Here is a 13590-nt window from a genome sequence, read left to right on the forward strand (position 1 = left end):
TGAGGAAAGACAGATGTAGGATAGACGTGCGGAAATTTGCCTTTAGCCAGCGGGTGGTTGGTTGGTGGAACAGACTTCCTTTCCTTGTGGTGGAGGTTGATAGCCTAAATAAGTTTAAGGCTCAGCTGGACAGGTATTTTGAATGAACAGAGGGGTGAAGTGGAAGTGGGGTTTTTTTTTTTTTTTTTTTTGGCTGATGCTGCATAAGCTTGCTTTCTTGCATCAAATGCCTCTACTAATGCTAATGCTAACTTCCGTAGTCACCTTTACGAAAGGAAAAACCCTTTCCCTTACACCTGTTGGTTGTTACCTTTTTGAGTAAATCCCACTTCAGCACACTGTGATCACTGCCACCTAGTGGTTCCTTTATCTGCAGATTCTTAATGCATGAAGAATCACTACTGATAATCAGATCAAGAGTATTACTCGATCTAGTTGCTTCCCAAACATGCTGATGTAGAAAACAATCATCCCATAAATCCACAAAAGCCTTGCTAGTGTGTGAGTGACCAACCCACAAATTCCAGTCACTATTCCTGAAATTAAAATCCTCCATTATAAGACTCTCTCATTTACTGGCCCACTCTATTTTCGTGTACAGTTTCTTGTTATATTCATCAGAGTCATTAGTCCTATAACACACTCCTACTCTCAATTTTGATCTCCCAATGCTTATATCACTCCAAACTGACTCGACACTGCACTACCCACGGATGTTGACTGGCTGCGCTTCCTTTGATTTTATGTGTTTCTTAACTAATAGCACAACCCCTCCTCCCTTCCTATCCTGTCTATCCTTTCTGTACACATTGTCCTCCCCAAATTCCAGTTCTGCATTCCTTATATCTGTGTGACACCACATCTCTGATTTCCCAACAATATCTGCCTTTGATGTTTTGAGCAACACCTCAAATTCATCAAATTTATTTACCAAACTCCTAGCATTGGTGTACACGCATGTAGACATGCAACTGATCCTATTCTTAGCTACCCTAACACAACCCATGTGTTTACTTGTACCACAATGCTTCCCAGCAGTCTCTGAAATACCCTTTGTCTTGTTTTCCAGGCTGCTGCTCATTCCAATAGAAGCAGTGCAAGAATCACTTTAACCTCTGCCAGTGGCTACTGTTAATCTATTAGTCCTTGTATCCCCTCAAGCTAGCAGTTTTCTGACCCACCTAACACTGTCTTGATCGGATCAGCAATTCTTGAATTCTTTCTATTTAAGTGTATCCCATCCCTGTAGAAGCAGTCTCTCTCTGCTCTCAACAAGTACAGACTAGGCTGAAAAAAAAGCCTACCCCTTGAGCCTTGCACAATCTTTTCAGAGCCGAATTGATCAACAACTCTCTCATCATATACTCCCTCCTATCGTGTCTGGGCAGAATTGCAGACACTTTCAAATTCAACCCTAATTCACGACTTTTTTTCAACAGTGACCTGTACTTGTCAATCACTTGCACTGGTCTCCTACTCTTAATATCATTAGTGCCAGTGTGTATATCACCTTTTGTGCCCTTAAAAAATGATTTCCGCTCTACAACATGATCAGCCTTTGCCCCTGGCAGAGATACACTTGTCCTGTTCCACCTATCCTTTTTACATACTATGTTCCCCGTTTGACAGAATGTAGTAAATAGATTTTAAGCCACAGAAGTTTGAAGAGAGGAGATTTCTAATTTTTAAGTCTGACAGAGAATATCAAAGCAGACATATGCACAAGTACCAACTTTTAAGTGCAAGGAATCATGCCATATTCTGCGCAAGAAAGGATTTGTATATACAGCAAATAGTTCTGACAACTGAAATGAGCAGTGGTTGAATCAATCAATCAATAACTGAGATTCTCTCAGTTATTGATTGGTTTGGGGTTTGTCAGACTGTATGTGAAAATGGACATCCTTTAGATTGGAACTGAGTCCATGTATATTTTTGAAATTTGTAGAAGACTAAGAAAAATTTACCTTAACATGGTACGTAGAACACTTCCGTATGACACTCTCCAGAAATTTAAACAAATATAAAATTAACGCAAAATGATTACAGTAATAAATTAAAAACAATTAAAAAATCATAGAGCACTGTATAGTGCAAGTGCATCATAGAAATGATGCACTTGCACTAACTTACATGTCAGCAAACAATTAAAAAATTAATTAAAAAAGTTTAATTTATGTAGTGATTGCGACTGGTCTCACCAGGGCTCGACGCAGTGTACACCGGATGTGAGAGTAAAACAGCACGTCCTCAGTCTAAGCTTGTCGTTCAACAGCATCAGGATTGGCCTTTCATGCCATTAATGAAAACCATACATTTTTATTCAATGAGGCAAAATACTTAGTGTTCAATGTAATTATACAGAGTTTTCCATGTAAAACCGGCCCGCCTCATACTGGTGTGATATTCATTTTTGAACAACTCCCGCGTGAAGTTGTTCAAAGAATGAATTTTGGCTAAATCAATTCAGTTTGTGTTGCTCATACAGTCGGTGTTTGGTGTTCGTAAGTGATAGGTGTGTGAGAGTATCGTCCAGAAAGCCATATTCTTTGCAAGAAAGGATTTATATACTGGAAGTCTATGTATGTAATGGCTATTTTAAGGAAACACAGGAATTATTTTCTGAGAAATTTCCTATTGCTACCATCCCAGCTAAGAGTGCTATTCAGTGCTTACTTGCAAAATGGCGGACAGCAGGTTCCGTTGTAAACTAACAGAGGGTAGATGGTTTCTCTGTGTGTTTTTGTTGTAAACGCACCGAAAAACTGTCTGCCCTCTGTTAGGACTCCAAAGGCAGTGTTGAGCATTCAAAATAGAATTTTAGCTAGACCTGGAAAATCGATCAGGAAATTGTCACAACAAACTGGAGTGAAATCAACTTCTTGTTTTCGTGTACTTCATTACTTGAAATTGAAACCCTATTGTGTGATGTGCGTCACCAAGAATTACTGCCATCTGATTCAGCAAAACCTCTGAATTATTGTGTGTGGCTACTTAACAAGATTGCAGATGGTAAACTCGACCCACTGCTCTATTTCATGAGTGATGAAATAAATTTTTGGAGAGTGTCATACGGAAGTGTTCTACATACCGTATTGAGGGAAATTTCTCTTATTCTTCTACAAATATAGTAATACAACGTAGAACATACAGAGAATTGTAGCTCTGTTTTATACTATCAAATTAATATTTGTGAAATTAATGAGGACGTGTTTGTGAGGTTTTAGATCTTTTTGCAGATAAGTTTGCTATATTAGTTTGACAATTCATAATTTATTCAGCAGTAAGATAAGGTGGGGAGGACATGCTGAAATTTTGGAATATGGCATACACATGGAAAGAATATACCCAGCTCCTTGACATAACATAGCCTCGACAATGCCCTCTGCATACACACTACTTGAACTCCCTCCATTCACTATCTGGCATTGTATAGGTGATAACATTATACATTACCTGATCTGGGAAGCCTCTTAGAGAGTTACCAATAGATCTGGTTTGATGGATTACCTAGCAGCCAGACTGTGAACACTGTTTTAGGGCTGTACCTTAAAATATTCCTTACATTTCCCTTGAAATGTAAGGAAGATTAGATGTCGCCATGATGTCCATCATAACTTCAAAAGACATCAGTCATACTGCGTGATGTAAGAGATGGGGGGGGGTTACCAGAGCTTTGCTCTGTAGACTAAACATGGGTTCCAAGCCTCCAATAAGCAAAGTGATGGTATTTCACCTGTTGATGAGAGTCATCTATCACCCAGTATTGCCTGGTAAAACAGAGGGGTGACATTCCTCCATGTGGTTTGAGCACCACACCTCGACCCCTGGTTACGTTGGTTCACACCATTGGTGGTCACCTCCAGTATATTAGGTGCTGTATTTCAGGACTTGCACATGGGGGTTATACTCATTGTTACTAACAGTCCCACCATTGTGAAGGCACATGCAGAGGACTTGGATGTCACAGACTGACCAGACTGAAATTAAGTCAAGCAGACCTAATTTCGGCAGTGACCTGGTATCTGTTCCATTAGTGTTTTAGATTTCCAGGTAGCAAGTCCAGCTTGGCATACCTGAAAGATTGTTCTGTGATAACCTCAATGACCAAAGGATAGAGTAGACAGTAAAGCATTTTTGGGGCTTTAATAATATTGTATACAGTTAAAATGTCAACATCATTGTGCACATCATTGTATTCTACATGTAGCTCAACCATTAATCAAAGAAATTTATTTATTGCAGAAACAGAGAAGGGCATTATTTCCAGTCCTGATCTGTATAGCCTCATCATTGACGCTGCTAGTTCACTGTTAATTATGGATGTCCGTCCAGCTGTAGAGTTTGATGCTTCACATATAACCCATCATCTTTGTATGAATGTGCCGGCAGATATCTTAAAACCTGGGTATGTAAATATAATTAAGATTTTTCACTATAATATTTTTCATTTATCATTTATTCTGTATCATTTATTTATCATTTATTCTTTAACATGAATGATATGTTAATGTTAAAAATGAAAATTTAAGACTTGTTCAGTCTGAAGACTAGGAGCCTCCCAAGAATCATTAATGACTCTTAGGTGGCTCCTAGTCTTGAGACTGAACAAGTATATAAGTATTATGCTTTTGTTATCATTCCACACTATCTGGAAAATGCATGAGATTCAGATTGTTTGATGCAGGCACCTGAACATGTTGTGGTGGGAGGTGGACCTCCAAGTGTTTGTTAATACCAACTCTTCAGATTAGCATCGCTAAATCTAATAGATACATCCTCATTGCATTTTATTGTTTTATTTGCTGTGTGTTGCAACCTGTGGAAATTCTGAAAGGGAAGCAGATCTGGTGGTTCAGGGTCTCTGCTCTAACCACAATATCCACTTGGATATTGATTCCTGCTCTGAGATCCTGATGTTGCTTGCATGGAAAGGTCAACCTTGCTGATACCATACATAAGGGATAGAATTCATGCTAGTTAAGGTGTAGACATAATCATCATAGCCTTGGCACTCTCTTCCATTTGCATTTATTGCTTGCTGGATAGAGAGTATTCTTTTGGCTACCTGGTAGTTGGACAGCCCAAGCACCACTGAACCATAAATAAAAATACACGTATCTGATCGTGTAAATTACATTATACTTGATAATCTGATAATACCAGTTTAGCTAAGAGACCCAGGATGGAATCCATATCAGGTTCCATTCTAGGTTCCTGATTATTCATTCAACAAGTGAAAAAAGAATTGGGGAAAATGTCTCTGGCAAGGAGTGGGGGTATTAAAAAGAATATTTGTGCATCGTAAAATGGAAATCTAATAACAACTAGAAATCTCATGCTCCTATTTAATTCTCCCATGACCCCCTAAACTCTCTTATAGCTAGTTACCTGCACTCTCAGCAAGGCCGTCTATTTCAATTACTTTAAGATCCTTTAAATGCCAGAAGTATGGATGTTCCCATATGGCTTGCCTTCACGCTTGCTTATGATTGTCTTCGGAAGACTGAGGTCAAAATGTGCTTGGCACTGAAGCCAAATTGTGTCAACCGGTAAGACAGGCAGCCTGCATACCAGGACTGTCTTTTGGTTTTGGTGTAGGCCCTATATTTGATATAATGCACTGCATTATATCAAATATGTTAAAATGCCCTTTCTGTTAATCTAATTCTTGTTTTTCAAGAAATTCAAACATATGTATTCCAAAGCCCTAAGAGCGTTCTGGGGAATGAAAATTGATCTGTGCAAAACGCACAATAAGAAAATAATCAAGAAGTACCTTGCAACTTACTTCTGTAGTGTGCTCTCCTATGCCGTGGAGGTTTGGTCGGCGGCACCACCCACCAGCCTCAGGAAACTATGGGGCCTCGAATTCTGGGTGCTTAAGTGGGCCAGCTCGTGGTCGCACCAGATCTACACATCTAAATCTACTCTCTGTTGCAACCTGCAATATACGCCCATAGTCCACAGAGCCCATGTGCTAAAAATAAAGTTATTCCTTCATCTGTGCTCAGCTAAGCAGGATCACATCAACATCTGGAACACGGTTGGTTGGCGTTTGCCAGGCAGACATCTCCGTAGTACTCCCCCCCCCTGTGCTCAAGGCTCCAGCGGTTACAGAATTTCAGGAGACACTTCCCTAATGTGACTCTGGACACTCTCAACTCGCTCAACATCGACATCGACCTGTGGACTATAGACAAGGCATATTGAGATGGCATCTTGGCCCATCTTGCTGTTTGTAAAGGACATTTGTGTAAGTGCCGATCTTAGCTAGCCGATGTCATTTCATGTTCTGCTCAACTTGTAGTCCGTTTTCGCTGTAATTACTACTTCATTCATTTTACATTCTGATTATCATCTTTGCTTTGATCTATTAATTATTATATAGTTATTATTATTATTATATATACATATATATATATATATTTTTTTTTTTTTTATATAAAACAAAATCACTTGTATAAACAACAAATTGTAAGATTCCTCTGGATTTCTGTGTACGGAATCATTATTGTATAAAATTTATATTAATAAAGAATCTTATTATTATTATTTCTGTACATTTGGGCTTTAATTTATTTCCACATTGCTTATTCCAGCACTACTTACCTGCAGTACAAACTTTGATGACGTTTAATCACTTTGCTTACAGAAAAGCCAAGGAAAGAATTTATCTTAGAAATCTGTATTTAAAAAAAAGTCTGTAAAATTTTTTTGTTAGAGTAAAATTGTTGAATTTGATTTGAATTTTATTTTTTTGGATACCTGTTTTTTTGTAGGCCTTAGACAACACCTAAATAGCCTAATGGAAAAGATGGTTCTTCTGCATACTTGTCTGTTTTGTTTTCCACCAGTAGAATGGTGTCATTTGCATATCTTAGGTTATTAATTCTGATTCATCTTATGGTAAGGCCCTTTAAGTCTTCTATCTCTCTGAAAATTTCTTTGGTATAAATGTTAAAAAGGATAGGCAATTGGATGCATCCCTGACACACTTCCTTTAGTATTGGAAACTCATCTGAAAATTCTCCATCAATTCTGATGGAAGCTGACTTTTCCCAGTATAAATTAGTTATAATTCTTATATCTTAACCATTAATTCCTATTTTTTGTAGAGATTGAATAATTTTTTCATGGTCTATTGAGTCGAAAGTTTTTTTGTAGTCTAAAAGACTAAATGTCTTTTTGTTTCTCCAGATATCTCCCAATTATCATCTTTAAGTTAAAGATTTCTTCTCTCGTTGCACTGTTTTTCATGAATCCACTTTGAACTGGGCTCATTTTTGCTGTGAGATTGTGTATGTTTCTTAGGTAAATTATTTTCAGGAGAATCTTAGAAGTATGGCTCGATGCTAATGATTCTATGATCAGAGCATTCCAAGGATCCAGCTTTCTTGGGAAGAGGTATGAAGGCTTTAAAGAAGTTGTTTAAATAAGTAGTTTTGTAAGTACTTTAATTCCATCACTGCCTAGTGCTTTCAGCATTTCTGAACAGGTTTCATCTGTTCTAGTTGATTTCCCATTTTTGGCATTGGTGACCTCACATTCCAGAATAGTTGAATCCTCTAGATTAATTGCACATGGTTTTCCTTTTCTTTTATCAGCAAAGAACTTTTCTGTGTATCTGAAAATTCCTCTGTATTCTGACCATCTCTTTAGCATATCTTTTTTGTTGAACAGAACTCCATTTTGGTATATGTTTACAAACCTTCAGCGATTTCACTTCTCTGTGTAGATGCCCATCTCTATGCATCCTACCAAGTTCTTTTATTTCTTTGCATTTACTAGGTGCCAAATCTTCTTTTGTTTGACTGCACTCTTTTAGCATTAGTATTACTGGAGGCATATGATGCAAGAAAGCAAGCTTATGCAACATCAGCCAAAAAAAACAAAACAAAACTTCCACTTCATCCCTCTGTTCATTCGAAATACCTGTCCAGCTGAGCCTTAAATTTATTTAGGCTATCAACTTCCACAACAAGGGATAGAAGTCTATTCCACCAACCAACGACCCGCTGGCTAATGGCAAATTTCCGCACATCTATCCTACATCTGTCTTTCCTCAGTTTGAATTTATGCCCTCTCAGGTGATTATTCTAAGCAAGAGGAAAATTCCCATCAGCATTGAGCATGCTCAAACCATTCAAGGCCTTATACACCTCTATCAGTTCACCTCTTCGGTGCCTAGTCTCCAGACACTGTAATTTACAAAACTTAAGCCTTTCTTCATAACAGCAACCCTTTGTTCCATTCACTAATCATGTTGCCGTTCTCTGTACTCGTTCCAGCAGCTCTACATCCTTCTTCAAATGAGGCCTCCAGACTTGTATACAGTACTCAAGGTGTGGCCTTGACCATTGCCTTATACAAGAGAATAATCACCTCCTTATCCCTGCTAGAAAAGTTCCTGTATATCATTGACAAGACACCATGAGCTACTCTTGCAGCCCGTCTGCACTGCTCAGAGAACTTCATATCTGCCTACACAATTACCCCCAGGTCCTTTTCATTCTCTACCACTGTCAGTGTAGTACCACAGATTTGATACGTTGCTCTGGGGTTGCTGTTTCCCCTATGTAGTACTTTACATTTGTCAATGTTAAATTTCATTTGCCACCTCTCAGCCCATCTGCTCAACCTTTCCAGATCCTGTTTCAGCAGCATAGCATCAGTACTGTCCTCAACAACCCTGCCAACCTTTCTATCGTCTGCAAACTTGGACATTAGCTTGATATATCGTCATCACAAAGACCAATAGATTGACAGTAGCCACTGGCAGAGGTGAAAGAGATTCTTGCACTGCTTCTATTAGAATGAGCAGAAGCCTGAAAAACAAGATGCATGGTATTTCAGAGACTGCTGGGAGCCATTGCGGTACAAGTAAACACATGGGTTGTTAGGGTAGCTAAGAATAGAAACAGGTGCAGGTATACTTGCGTGTACACCAATGCTAGGAGTTTAGTAAATAAATTTGATGAATTTGAGGTATTGCTCAAAACATCAAAGGCAGATATTGTTGGGATATCAGAGACGCGGTGTCACACAGATATAAGGGATGCAGAAATGCAATTTGGGGAGTACAACGTCTACAGAAAGGGTAGACACGATAGGAAGGGGCGAGGGGTTATGCTATTAGTTAAGAAACACATAAAAACCAAGGAAGTGAAGCCAGTCGACATCGCTGGACAGTGCAGTGTTGAGTCAGTTTGGTGTGACATAAGCATTGGGAGATCAAAATTGAGAGTAGGAGTGTGCTATAGGCCTAATGACTCTGATGAGTATAATAAGGAACTGTACAGGGAAATAGAGTGGGCCAGTAAATCAGAGAGTCTTATAATGGGAGATTTTAATTTCCCAGATATTGACTGGAATTTGGGGGCTGGTTACTCACACACTAGCAGGGCTTTTGTGGATTTATTGGATGATTGTTTTCTACATCAGCATGTTCGGGAGGCAACTAGAGGGAGTAATACTCTTGATTTGATTATCAGCAGTGATTCTTCATGCATTAAGAATCTGCAGATAAATGAACCACTAGGTGGCAGTGATCACAGTGTGCTGAAGTGGGATTTACTGAAAGAGGTAACTACCATTAGGGGTAAAGGGAAGGGTTATTGCTTCCGTAAAGGCGACTACGATGGACTGAGACAGTATTTAAATTCTATACAGTGGGACCAACTGATGATATTACCAACAGCAAATTCAAAATGGGAAGCATTCAAAGAACTTATCTTGGAAGCTACTAGGCTTTACATACCAACTAAGAAATATTGTTCAAGGCTTAGGCCAAAATGGATGTCAGATGAACTAATGAGGCATATGGCAGAGAAGAAAAATGCATGGGATACTAACAAATTAACACATGACACAGAAGCCTATGATAGATACAAGTTGATATGCAACCAAGTTACAAAGGAGGTTAGGCAGGCGAAGGCAGATTACGAGAAATCCTTGGCAAGGGATGCAAAGAAAAACAGCAAAGAGTTCTTTACTTATGTAAACTCTAGAAGGAAGGGGATGAATCAGATTGGTCCACTTGATATTGATGGGTCAACTGTTGATGATCCTGCTCAGGTAGCTAACAAACTAAATGAATATTTTGCATCGACATTCACACATGAGGAGTTATTCAGCAAGGGGAATGCCAGAGGTGTATTCAACTCTAGCAGTAAGCTACAGAATCTTGAAATAACTGGGAGTAAAGTGGAGGAGAAACTGTTGAAGATAAACACAAGAAAGGCACCCGGGGTGGATGGGATCTATCCAGTTATATTAAAGGAGGCAGCAAAGGAAGTAAGCAAACCCTTAGCCATAATTATGAGAGCTTCCTTGGACTCAGGGGAGGTACCCATAGACTGGAAATGTGCAAATGTGACCCCAATTCACAAAGGAGGATCAAAGGCTGACACAAGTAATTATAGACCTGTGAGCTTAACTTCTGTTCCAGGAAAATTAATGGAGGCACTGGTTAAAGAAGCACTGCAGGATCATTTAGACAAGACTTCAGTTATAGCTCAGACACAGCATGGTTTTGTTAAGGGGAAGTCTTGCCTGACCAACTTGATTGGATACTATGATGCAGTCACAAAAGAACTGGATGCATGGAATAACTTTGATATTATATACTTGGATCTTAGAAAGGCTTTTGATACTGTTGCACATGGAAGACTGCTACACAAATTGGAGCAGTGTGACATTGGAGGCAAATTGCTGCTATGGATAAAGGGGTGGTTGAGGGGGAGAAGACAGAGAGTGGTAATCAATGGACACTGCTCATCGTGGACTAATGTTATTAGTGGAGTTCCTCAGGGCTCAGTGTTGGGTCCATTATTGTTTTCTGTATTTATAAATGATATTGATGATGGTATATCAAGCTTAATGTCCAAGTTTGCAGATGATACAAAGGTTGGCAGGGTTGTCAAGGACACTACTGACACTATGCTGCTGCAACAGGATCTGGAAAGGTTGAGCAGATGGGCTGACAGGTGGCAAATGAAGTTTAACATTGACAAATGTAAAGTACTACACATGGGAAACAGCAACCCCAGAGCAACGTATCAACTCTGTGGTACTACACTGACAGTGGTAGAGAATGAAAGGGACTTGGGGGTGATTGTGCAGGCAGATATGAAGTTCTCTGAGCAGTGCAGACGGGCTGCAAGAGTAGCTCATGGAGTATTGTCAATGATATACAGGAATTTTTCCAGCAGGGATAAGGAGGTGATTATTCCATTGTATAAGGCAATGGTCAGGCCACACCTAGAGTACTGTATACAGGTCTGGAGGCCTCATTTCAAGAAGGATGTAGAATAAGGCTCAGCTGGACAGGTATTTTGAACGAACAGAGGGGTGAAGTGGAATTGGTTTTTTTTTTTTTTTTTTGGCTGCTGCTGCATAAGCTTGCTTTCTTGCATCAAATGCCTCTACTAATGCTAATGCTAATCAGTATTATTGATAAATACAGTAAGCAATAATGGACTCAACAATGAACCCTGAGGGACTCCACTAATAACATTAGTCCACGATGAGCAGTGTCCATTGATTACCACTCTCTGTCTTCTCCCCCCCCCCTCAATCACCCCTTTATCCATAGCAGCAATTTGCCTCCAATGCCACACTGCGCCAATTTGTGCAGCAGTCTTCCATGTGCAACAGTATCAGAAGCCTTTCTAAGATCCAAGTATATAATATCAAATTTATTCCCTGCATCCAGTTCTTTTGTTACTGCATCATAGTATCGAATCAAATTGGTCAATCAAGACTTTCCCTTAACAAAACCATGCTGTGACTGAGCTATAACTGAAGTCTTGTCTAGATGATCCTGCAGTGCTTCTTTAACCAGTGCCTCCATTAATTTTCCTGGAACAGAAGTTAAACTCACAGGTCTATAATTACTTGTGTCAGCCATTTATCCTCCTTTGTGAATTGGGGTCATATTTGCACATTTTCAGTCTATGGGTACCTCCCCTGAGTCCAAGAAAGCTCTCATAATTATGGCTAAGGGTTTGCTTACTTCCTTTGCTGCCTCCTCTAATATACTGGATAGATCCCATCCACCCCAGCTGCCTTTCTTGTATTTATCTTCAACAATTTCTCCTCCACTTTACTCTCAGTTATCACAAGATTATCTAGCTTACTGTTAGAGTTGAGTACACCTCTGGCATTCCTCTCGCTGAATAACTTCTCATGTGTGAATGTCGATGCAAAATATTAATTTAGTTTGTTAGCTACCTGAGCAGGATCATCAACAGTTGAACCATCGATATCAAGTGGAACAATCTGATTCATCCCCCTTCCTTCTATAGTTTACATAAGTAAAGAACTCTTTGCTGTTTTTCTTTGCATTCTTTGCCAAAGATTTCTCGTAATCTGCCTTCGCCTGCCTAATCTCCTGCAGGGAGAAGGAGGTGATTGTCCCTCTGTATAAAGCAATGGTCAGGCCACGCCTTGAGTACTGCATACAGGTCTGGAGGCCTCATTTTAGGAAGGTTGTAGATTTACTTGAGGACACTGCTCAACGTGGACTAATGTTATTAGTGGAGTTCCTCAGGGTTCAGTGTTGGGTCCGTTGTTGTTTTCGGTGTTTATGAATGATATTGATGATGGGATATCAAGTTTAATGTCCAAGTTTGCAGATGATACAAAGGTTGGCAGGGTTGTTAAGGACACTACTGACGCTATGCTGCTGCAACAGGATCTGGAAAGGTTGAACAGATGGGCTGAGAGGTGGCAAATGAAGTTTAACATTGACAAATGTAAAGTACTACATATGGGAAACAGTAACCCCAGAGCAACGTATCAACTCTGCGGTACTACACTGACAGTGGTGGAGAATGAAAAGGACCTGGGGGTAATTGTGCAGGCAGATATGAAGTTCTCTGAGCAGTGCAGACAAGCTGCAAGAGTAGCTCATGGTGTCTTGTCAATGATATACAGGAATTTTTCTAGCAGGGATAAGGAGGTGATTATTCCCTTGTATAAGGCAATGGTTAGGCCACATCTTGAGTACTGTATACAGGTCTGGAGGCCTCATTTCAAGAAGGATGTAGAGCTGCTGGAACGGGTACAGAGAAGGGCAACAAGATTAGTGAATGGAACAAAGGGTTGCTCTTACGAAGAAAGGCTTAAGTTTTGCAAATTACAGAGTCTGGAGACTAGGCACCGGCGAGGTGATCTGATAGAGGTGTATAAGGCTTTGAATGGTTTGAGCATGCTCAATGCCAATGGGATTCTTCATCTTGCTCAGAATAATCACCTCAGAGGGCATAAATTCAAATTGAGGTAGGACGGATGTCGGATAGATGTGCGGAAATTTGCCTTTGGCCAGCGGGTGGTTGGTTGGTGGAACCGACTTCCATCACTTGTTGTTGAAGTTGATAGCCTAAACAAATTTAAAGCTCAACTGGACAGGTATTTCGAACGAACAGAGGGGTGAAATGGTAGTAGTGTGTGTGTTTTTTTTTGGCTGATGCTGAATAAGCTTGCTTTCTTGCATCATATGCCTCTGCTAATGCTAATGTACAGAGAAGGGCAACAAGATTGTTGAGGGGAATGAAGGGATCCTCTTACCAAGAGATGCTTAAGTTC

At 39.7% G+C, this 13590-nt stretch overlaps 1 protein-coding gene across 1 annotated transcript in view; it reads left to right on the forward strand.

The window, feature by feature from the left end:
* The window catches only part of LOC150081141 (ubiquitin carboxyl-terminal hydrolase 8-like), a 581739-nt gene that overhangs the window by 141796 nt on the left and 426353 nt on the right, over positions 1-13590 (forward strand). Inside the window, exon 6 of the mRNA XM_090381373.1 lies at positions 4246-4408. Coding sequence (XP_090237499.1) covers positions 4246-4408 — 163 coding nt within the window. The remainder of the gene's footprint in view (positions 1-4245; positions 4409-13590) is intronic.

Source organism: Mastigoproctus giganteus, chromosome 9, assembly GCF_048544385.1.
Source record: "Mastigoproctus giganteus isolate SK-2022 chromosome 9, ASM4854438v1, whole genome shotgun sequence".
Classification (NCBI taxonomy): domain Eukaryota; kingdom Metazoa; phylum Arthropoda; class Arachnida; order Uropygi; family Thelyphonidae; genus Mastigoproctus; species Mastigoproctus giganteus.